Below are 16,196 nucleotides of genomic sequence, written 5' to 3' on the forward strand. Positions count from 1 at the left end.
ACAAAATTATGAAAGTGAATTTGCGGTCTATTTTCACAACGACTTCATATGAAATTCAAAGAAGAACTTAAAAATAAATATATTTTTTTTCAATTTTGATGGTGGCTTGATTGAGCTTCAATACAATGTAGCTAATTTTCAGCATATAAATCAGATTACGTGTTTTGAAAAGGTGCAAAATAAATGTTCAAACAAACGTGCAGGTTTCTGAAGAAGAAAAAGTGCGAGACTTCTTAAAATGTGGAAACAAATGTCATCATCATCATCACTATAATAATTATGATAATAAAAATTAGTTGTTTTGTCTTTAAAATAACTAAAATCAAAGGTAGTCGTGTATTTTTGTATTGTTTTTTTGTTTTTGTTTTTTTTTCTTTAATAACAGATACTCTTGCTATGTTTAACCGTATGTTTTCTAAAGTTTTGTCTGTTGCACAAAATATATCAATTTCCGGATAAACTTTTATATGATTGACAAACTTTGATTTGCTTGATAAATTTTATATGATTGAGAAACTTTGATTTGATGAAGAAATTTTGATTTGCTTGATAAACTTTGATTTGATTAAGAATCTTTGATTTGTTTGATAATCTTTTATATGATTGAGAAACTTTGATTTGATTGATAAACTTTGATTTAATTGATAAATTTTGATTTGCTTGATACACTTGATTTGATTAAGAAACTTTGATTTGCTTGATAATCTTTTATATGATTAAGAATCTTTGATTTGTTTAATAATCTTTTATATGATTGAGAAACTTTGATTTGATTGATAAACTTTGATTTAATTTATAAATTTTGATTTGCTTGATAAACTTGATTTGATTAAGAAACTTTGATTTGCTTGATAATCTTTTATGTGATTGAGAAATTTTGATTTGCTTGATGATTGATAAACTTTGTGCAATAGATAGTTATTTATTAATTTGTTTCTGTGAGTTGAGATTTTATAACGTTGTACAACAGCTGGACATATGTTACATGTATATAATAATAAAACTTTTTATGTATATAACTACATTAATATAATGTATCAATGATAAACCTTGTTTCAATCGATAAGTTCATGTTAAATATAATATTCTAACATATTGTCATATATTTAATGAAGTTATTCATTCTAACAAGGGTCGGTCATTAACGTTTTGGAGACATTTTAATAAACATTTCAGACGTTTGTCTATTTACATTAACACAAACCGGTAGCTACTTAGTGGATTTTCACAAACTTTAAAGTCTTAAAGTAATATATGTGCGCCTATCATCAACTCGGGAAAATCCGGCATACAATTTATCCCTTCGACAAATTCCGGCATACATTTAATCACTTCGTCAAAGTCCGGCATCTATTTGACCACTTCGGCAAAATCGGGCATACATTTGAACACTTCAACAAAATCCGGCATACAATAGAACACTTCGGCAAAATCCGGCATACATTTGATCACTTCGGCAAAATCCGGCATATTTGAATTCTTCAGTTCGAACGACAAAGAAACAAAAGATTTGGGTATTATTTTCCCGCTGATATTATTGAGATATATGACTACGATTTCTCAGAAATAAAAATCGTCGGTTTTCAGTCGATAGCATCCGACAGCCTTTTTACCAATTTAATTGGGCTGCAGACAATTTGCCGTTTGTTCAGTGAATCAATTGCGTTATCTAAATGTAAGAAATCTCAAATATCCTGCTGCAATCAGGCATACGAGTAGTCTACTTAGTATCTGGCGTTTACTAAACAAGTAGCAATCTTTGTTCAATTACCTTCTGTAAAACTCCCTCAATGACTTTGTTACTGTTCGGTAAAGGACCTCAAATCTGCGCCTGTGTTGTTACTTTTTTGTCATTCGGAACAATTCAGAAAGAACATGCTGATTGCTGTTTTTGTGTGAAACAACAACTCTGCACAGAACACTCATATAAATTGTCATTGTTTTGGTAGGGGACGACAACCCTGTATTACTGGATGGTAAAGAAAGACAACTCTGTAAAAAAACGTCTGTTAAAACTGCATTCTTCTGTATAGAACGTGGGTTGTTACTGTATGGTAATGAACGACAACTCTGTACAGACCGTTCGTTGATATTGCGTGGTAAGGAAAGACAACTTTGTATAGAACGTGGTTAAACTCCTAACAGTGATTTCCCTTGGTGGAATTGTAATGATTAGGGGAGATCACTGCGTAGGAGATTGGAACGTGGGTTGTTACTGCATGGTAATGAACGACAACTCTGTATACGTTCGCAGTCGGAACGTCCTCGGCTATTATCTACTGACGGAAAGGGCCGAAAAGTTGCGATTGGAACGTTGGTTGATATTGCGTAGTAAGGAAATACAACTCAGGTTGTTACTGTATGGTAATGAACAATAACTCTGCATAGAAGCGTGGTAAGGAATGACAACTCTGTAGAGAAATGAGTTGTTATTGTATATCATATATATAAACCCAATCAACTGGACGCCTTTTCCTAGTTAGAAACGACAACTATGTATAGAAATCCCTAGAACTTACTGTACAACCCTTATATATTGATTTCCATTCATGAGTGTTACTATGCATTAATAAAACTGAGTTATATTCATATTCGATAATTATATGATTTTTAAATTTATTTTGTATGGGAGGAGATGCAAAACCAAATTAAACAAAACTTGAATACTCGTGTGCATAATTTCATGGATTAATGCAAATTACGATATTATGTACAGAAAGAAATGAGTTAAATCGTAAAGGGACTTTTGAAAGAAACATGGATTCAACAATGATATCTGGAGATCACGCAATTAAAACACGTTCTTTAACGTCTATTTTCAAGAACATCAGCCTTGTTTGAGATATAAAAAATATTTTTAAAAATAAAGCAATTCAAACTACTTCTCTATTTTGCATCAAATATATACTAGTTCAAACGAATGTCAAGTTTGTTACAAGAGCCGTTTTTCAAGCTAGAAGACATAGAAATCTCCTATTACACTGCTTCTTTATTCAAAAGATTTGCTGAAAATATGTGGGAACATTGTGCTTAACTTACTTTGACAAAGCATTACAACATGGACAAGATATTTCCTTGTTTAATTAAGCGTGCGAGCTAGCGATCAAGATTCAATATCAGAGTGTCATTGCCTATGTATGTAGGGAAAATGTTGACGTTCTGTACTTTTTTATGGAGAATAGGTAATGTGTGTGTGTTTTTCACTTTTTTTAAAGAAAAATAGATTAAATGATTTGCGTAAAGCTAATTAAATGCCTTTACCTTTTGCGATATACATTATCGATGACCTTTTTCTATAAATGGGGTGAAGGTCACAAGGGGTTGGGGAAACAATCTGTTCTTTAGGAAGTCTTCAATTTTGTACCTACATGGTATGATTATGAACATTTCAAGTTTATTTTCAACTTCATTATGTCTTATTCACTAGCACACGGTGTCTGATTCACTAGTTCATGGTGTCTGATTAAGCCGCTAGTACATGGTGTCTGAGTCACTAGTACACGGTGTCTGAGTCACTAGTACATGCAGTCTGAGTCACTAGTACACTGTGTCTGAGTCACTAGTACATGGTGTCTGAGTCACTAGTACATGGTGTCTGAGTCACTAGTTCATGGTGTCTGAGTCACTAGTACACGGTGTCTGAGTCACTAGTACACGGTGTCTGAGTCACTAGTACATGGTGTCTGAGTCACTAGTACATGGTGTCTGAGTCACTAGTACATGGTGTCTGAGTCACTAGTACACGGTGTCTGAGTCACTAGTACATGGTGTCTGAGTCACTAGTACATGGTGTCTGAGTCACTAGTACATGGTGTCTGATTCACAAGCACACGGTGTCTGATTCACTAGTACATGGTGTCTGGTTCACTGGTACATGGTGTCTGATTAACTAGTACACAGTGTCTGTTTCACTCGTACATGGTGTCTGAGTCACTACTACATGGTGTCTGAGCTCACTAGTACACAGGTGTCTGATTCACTAGAACCCGGTGTCTGATTCACTAGTACATGGTGTCTGATTCACTAGTACACGGCGTCTGAGTCACTAGTACATGGTGTCTGATAACTAGTACACAGTGTCTGAGTCACTAGTACATGGTGTCTGAGTCACTAGTACACAGTGTCTGAGTCACTAGTACATGGTGTCTGATTTAACTAGTACATGGTGTCTGAGTCACTAGTACATGGTGTCTGAGTCACTAAGTACAGTGTCTGAGTCACTAGTATATGGTGTCTGATTAACTAGTACACAGTGTCTGAGTCACTAGTACATGGTGTCTGAGTCACTAGTACATGGTGTCTGAGTCACTAGTACATGGTGTCTGATTAACTAGTACACAGTGTCTGAGTCACTAGTACATGGTGTCTGATTAACTAGTACACAGTGTCTGAGTCACTAGTACATGGTGTCTGATTAACTAGTACACAGTGTCTGAGTCACTAGTACATGGTGTCTGATTAACTAGTACACAGTGTCTGAGTCACTAGTACATGGTATCTGATTAACTAGTACACAGTTGTCTGAGTCACTAGTATATGGTGTCTGATTAACTAGTACACAGTGTCTGAGTCACTAGTACATGGTGTCTGATTAACTAGTACACAGTGTCTGAGTCACTAGTACATGGTGTCTGATTAACTAGTACACAGTGTCTGAGTCACTAGTACATGGTGTCTGAGTCACTAGTACATGGTGTCTGATTAACTAGTATACAGTGTCTGAGTCACTAGTACATGGTGTCTGATTAACTAGTACACAGTGTCTGAGTCACTAGTACATGGTGTCTGAGTCACTAGTACATGGTGGTGTCTGAGTACACTAGTACTACATTGGTGTCTGAGTCACTAGTACATGGTGTCTGATTAACTAGTACACAGTGTCTGAGTCACTAGTACATGGTGTCTGAGTCACTAGTACATGGTGTCTGAGTCACTAGTACATGGTGTCTGATTAACTAGTATACAGTGTCTGAGTCACTAGTACATGGTGTCTGATTAACTAGTACACAGTGTCTGAGTCACTAGTACACATGGTGTCTGAGTCACTAGTACATGGTGTCTGAGTCACTAGTACACAGTGTCTGGTGTCTGTCTGATTAACTAGTATACAGTGTCTGAGTCACTAGTACATGGTGTCTGATTAACTAGTATACAGTGTCTGAGTCACTAGTACATGGTGTCTGATTAACTAGTACACAGTGTCTGAGTCACTAGTGCATGGTGTCTGAGTCACTAGTACATGGTGTCTGATTAACTAGTATACAGTGTCTGAGTCACAAGTACATTGGTGTCTGATTAACTAGTACACAGTGTCTGAGTCACTAGTACATGGTGTCTGAGTCACTAGTACATGGTGTCTGAGTCACTAGTACATGGTGTCTGATTAACTAGTATACAGTGTCTGAGTCACTAGTACATGGTGTCTGATTAACTAGTACACAGTGTCTGAGTCACTAGTACATGGTGTCTGAGTCACTAGTACATGGTGTCTGATTAACTAGTACACGGTGTCTGGTTCACTAGTACATGCAGTCTGAGTCACTATTACACGGTGTCTGAGTCACTAGTACACACGGTGTCTGAGTCACGAGTACATGGTGTCTGAGTCACTAGCACACGGTGTCTGAGTCACGAGTACACGGTGTCTGAGTCACGAGTATATGGTGTCTGAGTCACTAGTACACATTGTCTGAGTCACGAGTACACGGTGTCTGAGTCACTAGTACACGGTGTCTGAGTCACTAGTACATGGCGTCTGAGTCACGAGTACACGGTGTCTGAGTCACGAGTATATGGTGTCTGAGTCACGAGTATATGGTGTCTGAGTCACTAGCACACGGTGTCTGAGTCACGAGCACACGGTGTCTGAGTCACGAGTATATGGTGTCTGAGTCACTAGTACACGGTGTCTGAGTCACTAGTACACGGTGTCTGAGTCACGAGTATATGGTGTCTGAGTCACTAGTTACATGGTGTCTGAGTCACTAGTACATGGTGTCTGAGTCACTAGTACACAGTGTCTGAGTCACTAGTACACGTTGTCTGAGAGTCACTAGTACACGGTGTCTGAGTCACGAGTACATGGTGTCTGAGTCACTAGTACATGGTGTCTGTGTCACTAGTACACGGTGTCTGGTTCTCTAGTACATGGTGTCTGAGTCACTAGTACATGGTGTCTGAGTCACTAGTACACGGTGTCTGAGTCACTAGTACATGGTGTCTGATTCACTAGTACACAGTGTCTGAGTCACAAGTACATGGTGTCTGAGTCACTATTAAACACGATGTCTGATCCACTAGTACATGGTGTCTGATTCACTTGAACACGGTGTCCGATTCACTAGTACACGGCGTCTGATTCACTAGTACATGGTGTCTGACCGGTGTCTGATTAACTAGTACACGGTTTCTGATTAAGTAGCCCTTAATCCGCTGGATTTCTTAAATGGACTTGTCCATCTTTCAACTTTGACCAAATCATTCATCATATTTTTGTCAAATTTCAAAATACATGTATTGAATACTGGACAATGTAACCCATGGCCAGACGACAAGATAGTACTGCTACTACTGTAGCCACATTGGTAACATTAGTTGCTGTCGGCAGGACATGGTTCAGTGGGACAGATTTGTTTATTTATTATTTGCAGCGTTTCTAGTGGCTGTGATGACATACATTGTAATGTTCTATAGAGGAATGGGATTTTGGACAATGAGACACGATGTCACGGTAAAACTCATACTTGTATTTTCCTTTCCCTTTACAAAAAATGTACTAGTGATTTCTGAAGTTACACTACACCATATCTATTGATGGATTTAAGTCAAATTTAAACACACACAAAAAACAACAACAAAACATTTCTATAATTTCATTACAATATTATTGGTTTATACATAATTTATTTTAGTGAGATTGTGCAGGAAGCTATAAGCTTATAGACACGCTTTCGGATCCGTTTCTAGAACCAATGGGTCCTGAGCAATGAGCTAAATGAAACAACGATTTGCCCCTGACGGGGTTGAAACCCATGCGGCTAGCGATCATTATGATTACTAGTCCAGTGCGTGAACCACTCTGCCATGTTACAATATTATCAACTTTAACTTTGTTCCGAGCCTTGAAGTGATACATAATCATTCAATGGAAATATTACACATTATTGTCATGTTTCACATTGGTTACTTCTCTATAAAATTTGTCATGATCGAAAATTTGGCAGAAAGTTGCATAAACTGCAGCGGCGAAGAGTTGCGAATGCTATTCGTGCTCATTTTCATGAAAATTTGTAAATGAATTTATAAGTTAGATGTTGTGAAGTGAAAATAGAAATTAATTTACACACTGCAAACGACACTTAGGATTCAAGTACATTGCCAAAAAGAGGTTAAAATATGCAAAATGCTCTTACTGCGTTAGTCACGCAGTAGAAATATTGATGTAGTGATCAAACGTGCAAAATAAGTCATTATCCGCACATAACATGTTTAACATGTTAATTATTACTTGAATCATGAATCACGATTTTCTTTTAACTTTCCTTAAATTCTTAGTACATTTATCTTAAGTTTGTTCATCTAGAGTCATGCAGCTTTAATCCGAAAGGTTTGAAAAGTAACAATTCTTTTTTTTTCCAACATTGACTGCTTAGAGCCGCAAATTAAGTTGTAAATTTTCTTTTGCGTGAACCGCAAATGAGCGAAAATAACTAGATGTATATACTACAAGTAATGTCAAATTACGTCGAATTTCACGATCATTTGCATTTGTTTTGTTATTTCAGTTTGAAAATTTGACATCACAGCACCATCTTAACAGGAGCAAAGAGAACTATTTGATACTTTATTACAATGTACCTGCGTTCATAAGTAGATATAGAAAATATGCTATGTCGTGTGACTTTAAAAAATGCCCATGGAATAATTGTGAATTGACCTTTGATAAGAAATATGCCAGAAAAGGTGACGCTGTTATATATGACGGTATTTTCATTCCTAAAAAACTTGAATTTATTCGACCAATCGGACAAGTTTGGATATTTGCTGCACACGAGTCACCGCATTTGTACGGCATGGGCGGCAACTCGTGGACAAATTACACCTTCAACTGGACGATGACGTATAATAAGAACAATACTGACATTCATCTTCCTTACGGAGAACTACGGAAGCGTGCCGGGGACAAATTGCGTGATTATGAAGCAATAGCTCGTGGTAAAAATAAGACATCACTTATAATTGTATCTAATTGTAAAACGTCATCGAGAAGACAAGAGTTTGTTAAGGAACTAAGTAAATATATGGATATCGATATATTGGGTAAATGTGGCGGGAAACCGTGGGATTGTGGGACACATCGCGTTCATGACGAAAACTGCTTTAATATCCTAAACTCATATAAATTCTACTTAGCGTTTGAGAATGCATTTTGCAATCAATATTTCTCGGAAAAGTTTTTCGAAAATTTCAATTATGATACAATTATGGTTACACGTGGCGGTCTACACGGTGATGCCAAACGATTATTCCCGAGTGGATCATTTATATCAACAGACGACTTCCGGTCGGCAAAAGATCTGGCACAATATCTCAAAGGTCTATCGGTCTCTGACTACGCAAAGCTTTTAGAGAGAAAAGACCAATTTAATTCAATTGGATTTAAAGAAGTGTATCAACAGGCATTGTGTGACGTTTGTTACAGGATGAACTTTCAGGACGAGTACAGTAAGGTCATAAACGACATGCATGAGTGGGTACTTGACAATAAGCCTTGTTTAAATTTCAACGAAATTAAAGATTTAACTTAAGGTGTAAATAAATGTACAATTTTATAATGTTGATACATATGTATGTAATAAAGCTAATATGAAACATAGGTAAATAATATGATATACATATGTAAATAATATGATACATATGTGTAGTTCATATAATGCATATGTAAATTACTCTTAAAATAAAGGACAAAAGGAATCAGGTGATATCATTAATTATTATTGCATTGTTTTTTTTGTTCTTTCAAAACCATTATTCTCAGTACAATTTAAATGAACATTTGAAAACTGTATTGAAATATAAATGTGCAGATTTTTTCATTGATTTATATAAGAAAAAACACTGAAGTTGAGTTTGTGTCGCACCTTGTATATATCAGTAAAGTTTTTATCACAGATGTTCCAATAAGGCAACGATAACGAACATTCCCAGTACACTTAACACAAAACAAAAACAACAAAAAAACATGGTCGCAAAATACGCCCGTCTCAAACACTTTTGACAGATATTTGGGCATTATAGATATGCATATAGGAGATATGCTTTGGGCAATCTCTGGGAAAAAAATCTGAATATTTTATCACCTCCAGTGATCTTGACCTTGCAAATATTATCATAAATTACATGTGTCACACTTCTAGTCATAATAGTTATCATCAATAAATGATGACTAAATGGTCCTTTTACCCAAACTTTGACCTCTCTATGTGACCTTGACTTTGGTAGCAGGGACCTGGATTATGTGCCACTGCGCAATAAATCTCACAATGGTGAACATTTGTGCCAAATTACTTTAAAATTCCTCCATGAATGCAGAAGTCCGACTCCGAACAAGAATTGTTAAGTGCCCTCTAAGTGTGACATAAACCTTTAACCTAGAGATGGGGTTCATGCGCATGACACTACATCTCATGGTGGTGAAAATTTCTATGAAGTTTCATTAGAGTCCCACCATGCGTTGAGGAGATATGATCTGGACAAAAATTCTATATTTTATCCTCTTTAGTGACCTTGACCTTGCATATATCAACCTAAATGAACAGCAGTAGTTATGATAATGACAAAATGTGTTTCAAACCCTCAATAAATATTTACTAAATGGCCCGAATACAAATTTTCATATTTTTATCTAAACTTTGACCCCTATGTATGACCTTGACCATGGCCACATGGATTTACACGGGATTTAAATTTTGCACGCGACATTCCACCTCATGAGGGTGAAAATTTGTGCCAAGTTACATTGAAATCCCTCTATGTATGTACCTGTAGATGTTTTGCTTCGGACAATAGTTTTTCAATGACCTCTTAGTGTGACCTTGACCTTTAACATAGATCCCTAGTTCATGCGCATGACATTGCTTCTTATAGTGGTTAATATTTGTATGAGGTCTCATTAAAATCCCTCCATAGGTGAAGGATATATGCTCATGGCAAAATCTATATATTTTATCATCTTTACTGACCTTGACTATCATAATTATGTAGTGACCTTGACCTTGCATGTATTAAGTTTATTCACATGTTTTACACCAGTAGTCATAATAATGATCATTTTTGTTTTAATCTCTCAATAAATGATGGCTAAATGGTCCGAATACACATTTTCATATTTAATCTGAACTTTGACCCCTATGTTTGACCTTGATCTAATCGGCAGGGACCTAAAATTGGTACCCGACACTCTGCCTTACAATGGTTAACATTAAATTTTGTGCCAAGTAACATTGCAATTCCCAATGCATGGTGAAGTTTTTACTCCAGACAAGTGTTTTCAATAACCTCTAAATGTGACATTGGCCTTTGACCTTCAGACCTAGTTTATGCGCATGACACTATTCCTCATTGTGGTGAACATTTGTATGAAAATTCATTAGAATCCCTCTATATATGTGGGAGATATGTTCAGGACAAAATCTTTATATTGCAGCTTTCAACAGCATTAATCAATCTAGGATTGAGAATACGCACAAGAGACCCGCTACGCTACCCTTGCAATAAGTTCCATTTTTTTTTAAATCTTACCAATAATTTTTATTTGTTTGGGTCGTCAAACCTGGGACATACGATATGTATGTCCCAGGTCAAACCAAACAAATAAAGGTAGCGAAATTCAGACCCTGATGCTGTTAATTGCAAATGCCGAAAGTAGTCCACTTTTTTTGAAGCGGTTACTTCCCTTTATATGCACACTAACGCCGAAAAATTCAGGGGAGATCACTGCGTTTGTCGAATGGCAGGCGCATTAATTTTTAAGCAAAATAGTTCGCGAATGGTCGAAGACTTCTAATATTGTTTTATTCTTTATAGATATGCATGCTTATAGTAAGCTCCATGATTATTTACATCTGTTTTAAACAACAGGTTAAGCGTGGAAATAATAAGAGTTACAAACCCGAATTTAGAATAATATGGTTTTCTTCAGGTCGTTATCATATAACTTCACCGTGACCGAGAGGTTTGCACACTCGCTTAGGAATTGAGACGTCAGGAGTTCAAATCCCAGATGAGGCTGTTCATTTTTTTTTAAATGTTTAAGTCAAATAAACATTGAATTGAATTTCAGTGTTGCAATTAGTCTTCTAACCAATTTACTACAGTTAAAACACTGAAAAGCATTGGTGGCACTATACAAAAACAAATTGGTTTATAATCTCACAACCTTCACCTTTCTGACATTCTAAGACCCAAACAAATTCAGCGCCTTCTGTGCTTTGATTATGTATCACTACCATACCATAAAATGCTAACTGTACTAAACACAAGGGAATCCTAATTTATGGGCTAGTAAGGGAGTTTTTGGTTAGGAGTGCGGTTGAAAGGGATACCTGGACCAGTTGAGAAGCTTATATATCCTTACTAATAACTTTTGTTGATTGATATTTAATAATGAACTTGTATTTTTACTTTCATTGTATTTCATTCATAAACGTATGACAAAAACAATTAATAATACATGTATGTTCCACATTCCAAGAGCATTGTCATGCATTTAGTCTCATTTATTCTACACTTAATAAGGGTCCATCACATTGTCATATACATATTCATGTCATTATACATCGCAATGTCAGGAAAATCTCTCATGGAAAGAAATCATTACAAAATTACCATATTAATTACCATTATACCGCGGTATGCAAAATAGCGATGAGACTGCTGCATATTTGTCAATGACGTACGTTTCGCCACTTCTACAGCTCACTAATGACGTTTGTCCATTATGATGTTTGTGTAACATGACATGAATATAATCTATAAAGGGAAATGTACAAGTATGCTCATTAAACGTGGAAATCCTAGATGCCGTTCTTTGAAAATGACATTCTTGACTATTTCTTACTCATATAAAGTTATCGTTCTTAACGATTCCATACTTCCATAGCTATAATAATTGTTCATTAAACACAGAGCTGTCGTTCTTTGATGGTAACGCTGTTTTCCTTCACTATCACTAATATTGAGTGGCGGTAAGAAAAGACTGCAACCCTTTATTAAGATTAACCTCTGACTTTGATCTCCCATTTTAAAGAGAGTGCCCATGCCATGTAACTTTGACGTATTTTTTAATGCGGAAAGAAGAAATAGTTAATAAACGAAAGTTTTATACTTTTTTTTGTTATATTTTGCCATTTATTATGAAAATGATTCATTATTGGACAAAACAACAAGTGAGTTTAGACAGACCTATGAAATAAATATTAAAAAACTTATTTATTGTCGGTAACACTTACTTCTTAAAATAATTTGAAATTGGGTTCTCTTTCATACACCACACTTCAGTTCCAAGCTGAAGTTTTCATAATTCAGTTTTATTCTTGTTTCAAACATGATTTTCCTTTGTTTCAAACAAGATTTTCCTTTGCCTGAAAAACCTCTTTAAAAATATTTGGGTGCTAAAAAGAGTCCAGTTTTAAATGACTATACCTTATTGTGAATATTGAAATAATCAATAATTATATATAGAATGAAGATGGACAGCATCCTTTTTTATTGCATTGTTGCTAGATAGGTAATATGTGCGCATTGTGACGTCACTTTGATTGACTGTATGATGACTATAATCGTCTTGACAGATCTACAGAATCGATCTGATCTGATAGCGTCTCAATTCCTTGTCATCAACGATAAGACAAGATGTCATCCGAAATTGATTGCAGAAATGCCTTAGTACAATATCCTGAGTAATGGCATTGGCATCCGTTTATAAAAACCTGTACATGTGGGTTGGAGTCATTATCGTCTGCTACTCGCAAACTGCTGCCGAGAGATAATCACATCACGGAGCTGTGTTATAAGTTTCGTGTTATATCAGGAAAGTAAATTGCACGAGCGCTCCAGTATAGCACAATCTTTGCAAACGATTTAGGATATTATTATATATACATGTATATAAGCAGTGGGGTAGGTCCCTCTAGACCAATTAGGCGCAGCCAACATTTTTTTTTAAATAAATGTGGCGAATTTGAAATAATTTATTCGTCTTCCTGCAGTTGAAATTATAACTGTTCTTTATATACGCCAAAACGCACCTCTGAAAATCAAGACAAAATTCTTGGGGAATGGTGACCTTGTTGTCGGTCCTTACATATAAATTTAGACTTAGATACGCCACTGAACATTACGAGCTTACTGATATATACAAAGAACATATATATTTTTTTATTTTTTCAAATCTTACATACGCGTATTAGAGTAGATCTAAAAGATACATTTTACATCGGAGTTAAAGATATTCTAAAAAAATAAAGACATAAAGTTTTGCTCAAAGTCAGTCATGCCACGCTCGGATTATGATAAGATTATTACAACCAATCATGTCACACCGAGCTTCTGGACGGTATACTTACGACCAATCATGTCACGCTAGGGTTTTGGTTTATACAGGATGATATATATAATTACAACCAATCATGTCACTCTCGGCTTTCTATCAATACATGATAAGATTATTACACCCACTCATGTCACGCTAGGCTTCTGTCCAATTCATGATGATATGTATGCAACTAATCATGTCACGCTCTGCTTCTTGACAATACAGTTTATGTTGACGGTCAATTATGTCACGATCAATACATGATGACATACTTACAACCAATCATGTCACGCTGGGCGTCTGATCAATACAGTATATATTATATACTTACAACCAAATGTGGTTTTGATATTCCAAATTTGTTTTGAAAACCGTCTTAGATTTGTATTTCTGTCATAGAAGAAATGGACTTAAAATTAGCGATGTTTAGCAGACTGTTCATATCAGAGATCGTTTGGAATTTGTCACTTCATATATTTAACAATGTATTATATATGTAATGTGATTACTATTCTTACATATTCAAAAACCTCAAATGATATACATGTATTTTTATTTCTCAAAAAAAACATTTAATTCTTGGTGGCATGTTACAATTTTCGAAAAGGTACTCACTAATTATATAGACCTTTTTTAAAATACGATTTTTCCATAGTAACGGATGTTGCATTTTGCGCATGCGCATCTTAACCTTCTCTTTCTTATTCATTTCTGAGGCATATTTTAGACTTGCACTACAGTTAAGGCTCGTCAACGAAACATGACTATTTAACTGTAAACTGTACTAATTTTGAATATGTGGTAATTAGAATATTATATTCGTATAGATTCAGTGCTAAATTTAGTATTAAATCTACAACCATTCAATACCATCTGTACGTATATAACATATATAATTATATAGAATATATAGATATCTGATCAAAGCTAACCTCCTCATGAAGCCAGAAGCTGTGAAATACTGGTGTCAGATAGCAAGTTTTGTAACTATGGATCAAATTTCTTGTGATCCCCGGGTTAACAAAAGCTTAACTTATTTTATTTTTTAGCATAAAATGAGCTGCATCACGACAAAACCAACATAATGGGTTTGCGAGCAGCATGGATCCAGACCAGCCTGCGCATCCGCGCAGTCTGATCAGGATCCATGCTGTTCGCTTACAAACCCTATAGCAAGTAGAGAAACTGATAGTGAACAGCATGGATCCTGATCAGACTGCGCGTATGCGCAGGCTGGTCTGGATCCATGCTGGTCGCAAACCCATTATGTTGGTTTTGTCGTGACACGGCTCAAATAAACCACAATATATGAGTTACAATATAGAAGTTTATGCTGAACATTTTGCTCTAGATGTTGAAGACGAATATCATTTTATATATTAAATATTGATTTTAATCAAATTATAATACGACAAAAATAAACGTATAATGTTAAACTGTAATGACAAAAGATCCTTTAGATTTACAAATTTTGTAAAAAAAATAAATTCGTAATTATTAAATGTAATAGTTTACTCAAAATAATATAAAATAAAATCAGCCCTCAAATATTCGCTTTACAATTATCTGGAGAGAAATTTAAAATCTTAAATGTATACTTCTTAACCATAGGCACTCGGTTCCACAACTTACTATGATTTTGATTTTTTAATTTCTTTTTAGTTAATAATGGTATTTTATTCACGGATTTTGAGCTTTGAATCCTAGTGCCTATGTTCTTGACTGGATTCTATTTATTCAATTTTAAAGTATTTAAAATATGACATGTATACCAAGAGTTAAACAAAACGTAAAAATACCCTCCAACGATAACTTGTAATTTCAATTTTTATTCCTCATTTATTTAAATGTTTATAGCACATTGTAAAAAAAAATGTAAAAAAATTATCTTGATATAATACCAAGTACTTTAAGGAAGTATCTTTCATGAATTAGAATATCTTCGCATTAATAACATGTGCAAACTGGTAGGTTTCATAGATATATAAGTGTTAGAAATGAAAGATATTGTTTATATTGTAATCTACATGACGTCGAAGATGAATACCATTTCATTTTAATTTGTCCTTGTTATATTGATATAAGAAAAAATATATAAAAAGATACTATTATATAAGACCTAGTATGCTTAAATTCACTGATATGTTAAAATCAAACAATAGAAGTATACTTTTAAATTTATCCTTGTATGTACGAGATGCGATGTCTCATAGAAATAATTTAGACATAGTAGATACAACTTAATATATTAATAATTCATCCTCTATATTGATATGAAAGAGACATGTTTGTTCTGTTCTGTAAACTTTTCCCATTATTTATTATACTGTATTATCATTTTTCACGTTGACAGATATATATATTTATATATATTTACTGCAGTATATAGGTTGAACAATCTTTAAATTAATCAATATCTATCTTGATTTTAGCATAACAAAACTTGTTAAAACAGTTTTATTGTTGACGGTTGTCTGAAACATAACATTGTTTTGTTGACAGTTGTCTTAAACAATAGAAACACTTTCTATACTTGTCTAAAACAGTTCCCATTATCAGAATCGATTTTGATCTGACAGAATTCTCGTGCTCATTGACTGAA

General features: G+C 34.9%; 1 protein-coding gene and 1 pseudogene across 1 annotated transcript; one reads left to right on the plus strand and one right to left on the minus strand.

Annotated features, from left to right (window-relative positions):
* The first annotated feature begins 2,592 nt into the window (after nt 1–2,592).
* Nucleotides 2,593–8,950, plus strand: LOC132749269 (alpha-(1,3)-fucosyltransferase 7-like). Its single transcript, XM_060738990.1, has 3 exons — nt 2,593–3,182; nt 6,651–6,730; nt 7,785–8,950. Exons 1-3 carry the CDS (start codon nt 3,134–3,136, stop codon nt 8,805–8,807), a joined length of 1,152 nt encoding a protein of 383 aa, XP_060594973.1. The 5' UTR covers nt 2,593–3,133; the 3' UTR covers nt 8,808–8,950.
* Nucleotides 4,353–6,612, minus strand: LOC132749271 (uncharacterized; annotated as a pseudogene).
* Nucleotides 8,951–16,196: the final 7,246 nt, after the last annotated feature.

This window comes from Ruditapes philippinarum, unplaced genomic scaffold (genome assembly GCF_026571515.1).
Source record: "Ruditapes philippinarum isolate M1 unplaced genomic scaffold, ASM2657151v2 ctg4163_1_1_1_1, whole genome shotgun sequence".
NCBI lineage: Eukaryota > Metazoa > Mollusca > Bivalvia > Venerida > Veneridae > Ruditapes > Ruditapes philippinarum.

Excerpts from the sequence above, each read along its gene's own strand:
- LOC132749269 (XM_060738990.1), top strand. The coding sequence starts at position 3,134 with ATGTATGTAGGGAAAATGTTGACGTTCTGTACTTTTTTATGGAGAATA. Across the intron at positions 3,183-6,650 it reads TACTTTTTTATGGAGAATAG|CGTTTCTAGTGGCTGTGATG; the intron begins GTAATGTGTGTG and ends TATTATTTGCAG. Across the intron at positions 6,731-7,784 it reads CAATGAGACACGATGTCACG|TTTGAAAATTTGACATCACA; the intron begins GTAAAACTCATA and ends TTGTTATTTCAG.